Here is a 9,609-nt window from a genome sequence, read left to right as displayed (position 1 = left end):
AGGACCTCCCTTTGGCGCAAAGGATGAAGATGCAACCTATGAAGCTATCTGCAGCCACTGCAGCATGAGTTCGATCCCCGGCCAGGGAGTTACCCATACAGCGCAGCAGACCTCTCCTGACTGGCCCGCTGCTCCCCTCAGCAGTGTATTTCAGTCAATCTGCCTGTTCTGTTTTCTACTGTCTCCAGTGAATCCTCTCATTCGTTTCCCACCCCGCACCTCTGGCCCACACCCCAGCTCCTATATGCATAAATAAATAAATCTTTAAAAAAATAAAAAATAAATAAAACAATGGAAATTAACCAGTGTTAGTGAGGATGTGGATAAACTGGAACCTATAATCAGGGATGGTGGGAATATAAACTGAGAACAGCTTGGTGATTTCTCAAAAGGTAAGCATAGAATTACCTTATGACCCAGCAATTCCACTCTTTGGTATATACTTGAAAGAATTAAAACACATACTCAAACAAAAACTGGTACACTAATGTTCAGGGCGGCACCATTTCCAAAAGCCTAAATAGGCAATTGTCCATGAACTAGTGAATGGATATACAAAATGTGTAATAGTACACTTATATGAGAGAATACTATTCAACCATAAAACAGGAATGAAGTAGAACGTCATTGAATGAAGTGGAACACCTCCTGGTGGTGCAGGGGTTAAAGATAGCACTGTTGGGCTGCTGCCAGCCACTGCAGCACAGAGTTCGATTCCCAGCCAGCTAGGGAGAGACCCATATGGTGCAGCGGACCTCTCCTGCTTCGACCTGTTGCTCCCCTCAGCAGTGTGTTTCAGTGGAACTGCCTGTTCTGTTCTCCCACTCTGTCTCTGGTGAATCCTCTCGCCCCCCGCACCTCTGGACTGTACCTGGTTCTTATATGCATAAATAAATAAATCTTTGAAAAAAAAAAAAAGGAATGAAGTAGTTACACATGCTGTAAATTGATCAATAGGACAAACCCTGAAAACATTATGTTAAGTGAAAGCAGACACAAAAGGTCACATATTATGATTCCATTTATATGAAATGTCCAGATAAGTCCACAGAGACAGTAAATAGATTGGTTACCAGGGGCTGGGAGCGAGGGAAAATGGAGAGTGACTGTTTAATGGATATGAGTTTTCTTTCGGGTGATGAAAATGTTTGGAATTCAGTAAGAGGTGGTGGTTACACCACTCTGTGAGTGCACTAAATTGTATACATTTTAGAAAAAAAAAAAAAGGAAAGAAAAAAGAAACAAGCAGTAAGAAGCCCAAATGACAGAAAAAAATTATATATTTATAAACCAAAAAGTCCCTAAGCTCTAGCTGGAGGGAGAGGAAGAAAGGAGCTATCAAGTATTAGCGGGTCTATTTGGAGCCCAACCTTTCTCCTGTGGAAACCCTGAGTACCAGTCCATGTGGTCAGCTCCTATGCCAAGGCCCATTCCTGTTTCATGGAAGAAGCACTCTCTCCACTCTTCAGTCTTCTTGCCAGTCATCCTGTGCCCAGGCAGGCATGGGTGAAAAATACTCAAAGCCCGGCCCTTTATAGCGCAGGGCATGCAAGAACATCACCAGATCCTGGGGCAAGGGGTCCTGTCGCAGCAGCCGGCACTCTGAACAGAGGGGGTCTGTCTCTTGATTTGCAACATTGGTTTCAGCTGCCTTCCCTGGTGCCAAAGTCACTGTGTCTAGATTCTGAGGAGCTGCCTCAACTGCTCCGTCCATCTTCTGGGCAAATGCAGCCAACCCTTCGAGGTGGTCCTTGCCTAGCTCTGAGGAGGGAGCTGCAGAGTCTGTGAGTCCTGATGACAGGTCACCCTCACAGAGATCTAGCACATCAAGGTTCTGTTTAGCCTGGTGCTCTGCTACCAGGTCCCGCAGCAGTTCCTCATCTGTCTTGGGAATGTGCCCGCCCTGGCCTCGGGAGGGGCCCCAGGCAGCTGAGTTATAGATGGGGTCATTGAGGATGGGGTGGCCCAGGAACTGGAGGTGGACTCGGATCTGGTGGGTGCGGCCCGTGAGTGGCCGGCATCGCACCACACTGGAGTGGCCATTGTAGCTCAGTCTCTGGAACACTGTCTCACAGGGCTTGCCCCGGGCATCTACGCGGCATACGCCTACCTTATAAGACACCACCAAAATGGGTTCCTTGCAGGTCACTTCCTCCGAGGGGAACTCCCCTTCTACCCGGCACACGTACTCTTTTTCCAGCTACACAGCAGGCAAGTGGGAGAAAACACAAAGTCTAAATTTATAAAGCCAAGACTCTGCAGTGATGAGAAATGTACCAGTGTCAGACAGAAGAGGATTCAAACCCCAGTGCCAGCACTTGGCAGCTGCATGATCCTGGGTCCATTATCTAGCCTTGTTAAAATCCATTTACTTATCTAGAAAATGTGAGATTAGAAAAGCACTTATCAAATGTTGGAAGCTCATACAAACTTTGAGAGGAAAATGAAAGTTATCTGCTTCATTATGTATTATATAATGAAATGGCAAAGACTATGGCAATAGTCTTTATTATTAACCCATAATAAATGTTATGAAGAAATATAATTCTTAATGTTCCTAATGTTTTAAAGAGTATTAAATAATAATTAACTTAAAAAAAAAAAAAGAAAAAGAAAAGCATTTACCTCCTAAGGCTGTTAGAAGGATTGTAAATTAGGCTCTTAATGTATTTGGTACTTAACTTGGTATACAGCAAGCATGCAATAAACAGATCTAGACTTAAAATCACTACCACTTAACTTTTCCACCCAAGTCTTATTCCAATTTCACCTAGAATCTTTTCCACCAATTAGATTCTTTGCACAATCTAAAACGTCTTGATTAGGGACCTTCCTGGTGGCGCAGGGGTTAAAGTCTCAGCACCATCAGGCTATGGCCAGCCACTGCAGCATGAGTTTGATCCCAGCCAGGGAGCTAAACCACATGGCACAGCAGACCTCTCCTGTCTCACCTGCTACTCCCCTCAGCAGTGATTTCAGTAGATCTCCCTGTTCTGCCCCCCACTCTGTCTCTGGTGAATCCTCTCACCCCCGCACCTCTTGCCTATACCCCAGTTTTTGTATGCATAAATAAATTTTTAAAAACATCTCAGCATTTTAAAACTTCAAAAAAGCAAACCACTAAGAGAGGCAGTAAATGCCACCTCTAAAGATCTTTTGAAACCTGAGATAATAAACCTGCCTTTGGTACTTTAGATTTGACCTTCCTGGAGGTAAGAAGGTTGGCCAGATAAACATGAAGGCTCATTATAGATCTAGAACTCACTGGTGCCCTTTTGACACAAAATATTCGTGAGCCCAGAAAGTAGCCTGCAGGAGATAAATGCATGGTTCACCTGCCGGTCCCGAACTTGCTCATGAATTCTCTCTGAGACTGCTGCAGTCTTGGCAAACATGAGCACGCCCGAGGTGAGGCGATCCAGCCGATGCAATGGGTGCAGTTCCTTGAGTTGGTGCTCTTTGCCCAGGATGAAGATGACCGTATTGTGCCGGAATCGGCCACAGGGGTGGACAGGAATGGAAGAAGGCTTATCTACAACCACCATGTCTTCATTTTCATCTAGTACGCGAATAGGTTCTGCTGTGACTGGTGGCTCATGCCTGTGCACTGTGTTCCGCAAGAAGTCATTGTCCTGTCAATGAAAGAGGAAGCCAGTCAGTCCAGAAGCCAGCAACCTGTTTTGGTCAACTTCACACACACTTCCTGTTTCTTATTGATCTGGAAGACTGGTCACAGTATATCCGTAAGTATAAAAAAGTAGTGTGCATAGTATGTTCTCATTTTGTAAAAATACAGCAAGACACACAGGCAAAGAACAAGCATGAAAAGTACTAGGATATACCCCAAATGTTAATGGCGATGTCTCTGGGTGGCAGGATTATGGATGTTTTTGGGTTTGCTTATTTGTATTTTTTCTACAATAAACTTATATTTAAACAGTGTATTTTTCTAAAATGGAGGGAAAGAGCCTCCCTGGTGGCCCAGGGGTTAAAGTCTCAGGCATATCATGCTATCACCTGCTAAATGCCATTAGTTCAATCCCTGGCCACGAAGCTAACCCACATGGCGCAGCAGACCTCTCCTGTCTTGGCAGTGCCCCCCTCAGCAGTGCATTTCAGTAGATCCACCTGTTCTGCTCCCCACTGTCTCTGGTAAATCCTCTCACCACTCTCCTCACCTCTGGCCTACACCCCAGTTCTTGTATGCATAAATTAATAAATAAATCATTTAAAAATAAAATAGAGGGAAAAACCTTCACAAATCACTTAGAAAGAATTTGAACTAATAGTACAGAGATCTGGATTCTAGTCCTGGATTTGCCACAAACTCACTGCATGCTCTTGGGTAAGTCACTTAACTATTCTGGGCCTCAATTTCCTTATCTGTAAAATGTGAGGGTTAGTCCAGACTTGTGCCTCTCAAAATTAAGATGAGAGAAGAGAATCAAACCACCATTCCTGAAATGTTGAAATTGCCTTGTCACCCCTCACAATTGTGGTGAGCCAATGTTACTGACAGTGGCGTCTGGTACTTCTTAGCTGTGATGGAATTTTAAAGGGTCAAAACAGTGTGCTAGACAATTCTAGTATCACTGACATCTCACAATTCTATCATATCAGTCTCTATCATAAATAATTTAAGTAACATTTGTTAGAAAATTGGTTTTGGTGGTGGCACTGTTGCCTTACCTGGTGGCTTTGTTAGTTTTCTCACAGGTAAAATGTTGTGGAAATACTTATCTCACAGGTTGTCGTTAGAATTAAATGTTCAAGTGTATAAAATGCTTTCCTCTGTGCCCAGCTCACAGTAAGACGACATAAGTGATAGCCTCTATTATTATTATTTGCACAGAGATCTATAATGCAAATTAGAAAGTGATCAGTGGTAGTGCTACATGATCGGTGGAGGTGAGAATTCCGACTTGTTTCTTGTTAACAAGGAAGCCGTCTTGATAAAGGGGATAAAAGGATTTAGTATTGAAGCACAGAAGCTGTATACTGTCAAAAACGGGGGCGGGTCTAAAAGACAGGAGCTCCGTTTCCGAATTACCTCGTTTTTACTCCAGTACCTGTGCCCTTCCAACTCTGGAGGACCCCTGTCCCCCCCCCTTTCCTCGATTGTTTCCAGCTAGCCCCTCAGGACTCCACCTTGAGAACAATGCTGAGGTCCTGTACTGGCTCTTCGTTGAGGTGCAGGCGCCCAGCTCGGACCGCGGCCTCGTAGTAGGCAAGGGGCTGGGCTCGGAACTCCGTGCTGAAGACGTGCAGCAAGCTGTGGCCCACCCAGCGGCCTTTGCAGTAGGTTCGGAAGTCAAAGTAATAGGGTCGCACTTTGCGCAGACCTCCCTCGAAGTAGTAGCTGGTCTCTGAAAAGTGCTCATCGCCAAAGCTCACCCCAGCTCGCCGCTTCTTCGGCGGCGGCACTACGCGCTCCCCGGCTGCGCCCCGCCTCTTCTTCCGCTTGCCAGGGCCCACAGCTGCAGCCGGGGCCTGCTCCCCGCTCCCTGGGGCCTGCTCCCCGCTCCCTGAGACCTGCTTCCCATTCCCTGGGGCCGGCTCCACTCCCTGGCCCGCCTGCTCTGGGCTGCCAGGGGGCTGTGCAGCCCTCGGATCGCCACGCGTGTCTCCGTTTTGCTGAACCGGAACCTTCAGCTCGCTCGCTGCCTGGGTCTCAGTCGAGAGTGTTTCAGCCATCGGGCCCCTAAGAACACCCCAAGTGCTAGCAAAGTGCTGGCGCCGGAGGTTGAGGAACCCTCGCTCAAGAACTGGGAGCCAGCAGTGGACGCCCGACCACATAACCAACCACGCGGGCGGCGCGCCTGGGTCGCGACCTGAGGACGTCACTCCTCGCCAGCCAATCAACGAGGCCCGGAATCCAGACTGGGACAGCGACGGGAGGAAGTGCGGGAGTGAATTGAATGAGATGAATTAAAAGAGCTGAGTTGCAAAAACGGACAATTATAAATCAGAGACATGCTGCAGGGGAGGAGGAGGGAGAGGGATCAGAGGGAGGGAGGGAGGAGCACAGGGCACTGAGGTGATGGTGCACAGGTGCATTGGGGAAGGAAACTCTATGGGGACTACACCTGAGGGGGTGGGGAAGCAAATATTGTTTAAAAGTGAACAATGATGTAAAAATTTTAAAAATTAATATAAAAATATCAATTTAAAAAGTAGAAACTTAAAAATTAAAAAAACTGAAAAAGAAATGTGTTGTGTCGATAAATAAGCTATTAGAGAAAATAACAAAAAAAATTAAATTTATTAAAAGGAAATAAAATTTAAAACAAGCTACATTTCAAGAATCAAGAGCCACATAATGCTAGGGCTACCTCATTGGATTGCTCAGATACAGAATATTTCTATCATCACAGAAAGTTCTATCGGCCAGAGGTGTTTTAATCAATTCCTTTTACTGCCTAAAATGGCTAGAATGAGTTCCGTTTGAGCTCAGAACCCCAACTAATCACTAGGATGAATATTTAAGTCTTTAAGTACAATGGAAAATCATCATATTTCTTGGTACGTGTGTGAATGTGTGATCTCCATCCCAAAAGGATCACTCTGGTACAATATGGAGAAGGGACAGAAGAGGGAATCACAAGTTCTAGCTCCAGTTCAGTGTGGTCATGATGATTATAACTGAAACATTCATACACCAAATTTTGAAAATTCACTAGGCATTACTTGGCCCTGAAGACATGGAGATAAGAAAAACACAATTTTAGATCTCAATGAAGGCCTAGGCTGGTTGAGGAAAAAATTAAAAAAAAAAAAAACATATTCGTGGCAATGATAATGCAGTTAGAGCAGAGAATCTAAAGTAGAGTAAAGTGCTGACTACTCTCATGTGGCTTCCCAGTGTGAGCAACCCTCAGGGAGAAGAAGATCAACATAGCCATAGTTTCAAATTTGCAAGTCCAAGATCTTTTTTGGATTTATTCAGCACACACACAGATTAAACTCAGAAGATGTGGGTGAATTGGTAACTTTAAGTTATCAAGTATACTCCATTTTATACTGGTGACTATTTATGCCGACTGCTAACGCCGCCCTTATCCTGGCTTCAAGATATTCAAGAATCTAAATTTGAAATCAAGAGTTTGATGAGGAGGAAATCAGAGAATAGGTCTAAGTGAGTTGAAAAGCCATGGAGTTGCTTGATGAAACACCTATAAACTTACCACAGTGCCCCTTTCTATTAATTAGTTGCTGCCAGGTTCAGAGATAGTTTGAGGACTCTGGGAATTCCCTGTCCCCTTTATTTATTTCTTATGAATAAGCACTGTCAAAAATCGTGCCTATTGGGCCTTCCTGGTGGCACAGGGGTTTAAAGTTTCAGTGCTATCAAGCTGTTGTCAGTCACTGCAGCATGAGTTCAATCCCTGGCTAGGAAGCTAACCCACATGGCACAGCAGACCTCTCCTGTCTCACCCACTGCTCCCCTCAGCAGTGTATTTCAGTAGATCTACCTGTTTTGCTCCCCACTCTGTCTCTGGTGATTCCTCTCACCCTTTGCACCTCTGGCCTATACCCACAGTTCTTGTATGCATATGTAAAGAAATAGAAATTTAAAAATTCATGCCTATTATTTGCTCCTTAATTTTCTAAAATCCTTACTTTCCTCTTCCTTCTGTTTGCATATTCTTTCTAAGAGTGGTTATAAATGTGAACAACGGAAAATCTGGAAGCCCCTTTCACATGGTGGTAGTTATTACCACCGTTAACACCACTGGTCGGCTTTGGACACATTTAGAGATATCCTCTGCGAAGTTACTTCTACAGATGGCTGGCTGATGTCTTTCTTTGCTTATTTTTTTGGGAGAAAGTAAGGGGCCCTGAAAGTTGGAGGGAGGAGTCAGAGGAGGGGTTTCACCTCAGCGAACTGATAACCCTTGAAGGATAACCAAGGTGATTTCTAAAAAAGGGTTTGTGACACACATATCTTCCATATCCGACCACTCACTCCTTCATGTACTCTGGCCACATATTCATCAGATTCTCTATAACTCATTGTTGTTATTTGTAAACTTGTCTGCCCCAATGACACAACCTCCTGCCCTTCGCTGTAAAGACCTCAGGGACTCATATCAAGTCTTAACTGTCTAGAATTCTCGCTTAACACAATGCCTAGAACAGAACAAGAACTTGGAGTATATGGACTAAAAGAATGAAGGAAAGTTTCATTATTCCTGCGAGAGTAAGGAAACAAGTCACCTCCTTCACCAGCTGAGCCGCCAAAGTGCTCTTACTTGGGTACCGAAGCGCTGAAGTTTTCGACCCACAAAATTGACGAGGAAGTCAACTTGCTCGGGGAACCAAGAAAAGTCAAAGGTTTATGGAAACTGGCCTATCAGAGCAGGGCTTGAGTGGCGGGCGCTGTCCACGCGCCTGGAAGTCGCTGATAAGAGGAAATCAGCCCGGTCGCAGGGGAGGCGGGGCCCAGGGCACGTGACTCCGCCGTTTCCTGGCAACGAAAGTCCCGCCCACCGCTTCCTCAATGCGCCGCTCTTCCTCAACCAGCTGACCTCCAAGCAACCAATCGGCGCACAGAATATCTCCAGGTCAGTCTGTGATTGGAGAACTCCCGGATTCTGTCACTCAGAGTCTCCGCCTCCAGTTTCATCTTGGCTGCCGGCGACAGAGCTGAACCCAGCGGTTTGCTGGCTGCAGGGCAGGCGGTTGCGGTAGGTGAGACGGGGGTGCGGGGTGCCTAGCATTTTCAGTTTGTGTTCTGGGCTCTGGGTCTAACCTGAAATGCCGCTGAGAAGCCTGGAGGCAATACTTATCGCTCCCAGCCAGACCTTGAGGCCAGATGGCTGTGGCCCAGAATCTGGACACCAGGATTTCCTGCGCTGTTTTGGAATTACCGGAGGGTGGGATTGGGGGCGACCCAGGCATAGAAACAAAGTTTTGCTTTCGGTAGATTCGAACGTCTTGGGGATGGGACCACGGGCTCGTTGTGGCCCTTGGGAGCAATTCACCAGGGCCTCCTTGACATAGCTGACATTTTACTTGCGGCCCTTGGGCTGGCTGAGCTTTTCCCTACAATTACCCATACCTTTTGCCAGGCAAGTCTTCCTAATCTGGGAGGTCCCTCCTGAAAGAATGTGTCAACCCATCCTTTAAGACCAGAGAGTGACCGTTACAGACCACCATCTGTAAAATGATTTCACTGTCTGTTTTTCAGTATTTCTGACTATTAAAATAAGAACATGAGGCATTTAGCACAGCACCTACATGTAATGAGCGCATGGGCCTTTGCATATGACAGCACTCTCTGATAGATGCTTCTCTCTCCAAGCAGCACTTTTATTTTCTTCATGTGTACAGAACTGTGCAAGACCCCTAGTCTGTGCTCTGTGGAAGACAAACATTTAATTGGCAGAGGACAGCGCAGTTGCATTTTGGAGAAAAGTACAGAATATCTGTTCTCACTAGAAATCTGAAATTCTTGTGTGTTCTGGAACATAATGTAAACTTTATCATTTTAACCATTTTTTAAAATTTTTTTTGAAGATTTATTTATTTATTTATACAAGCACTGGGTACAGTCAGAAGTGTGGGAGGGCGAGAGAATTCACCAGAGCCAGAGTGGGGAACAGAGCA

At 45.5% G+C, this 9,609-nt stretch overlaps 1 protein-coding gene across 1 annotated transcript; it reads right to left on the bottom strand.

Moving 5' to 3' along the window:
* Window positions 1-1,465: 1,465 nt before the first annotated feature.
* On the bottom strand, window positions 1,466-5,796 carry RPUSD2 (RNA pseudouridine synthase domain containing 2; the record flags this gene model as incomplete). The annotated part of the gene is made up of 3 exons (XM_084240131.1): window positions 1,466-2,200; window positions 3,336-3,632; window positions 5,149-5,796. The coding sequence occupies 3 exons, from the start codon at window positions 5,794-5,796 to the stop codon at window positions 1,466-1,468; spliced, it is 1,680 nt and encodes a 559-aa protein (XP_084096257.1).
* Between the last annotated feature and the right edge of the window lie 3,813 nt (window positions 5,797-9,609).

This window comes from Talpa europaea, assembly GCF_964194135.1.
Source record: "Talpa europaea genome assembly, chromosome: 8".
NCBI classification, from domain to species: Eukaryota; Metazoa; Chordata; class Mammalia; order Eulipotyphla; family Talpidae; genus Talpa; species Talpa europaea.
This window is presented reverse-complemented; position numbering and strand designations above follow the sequence as displayed.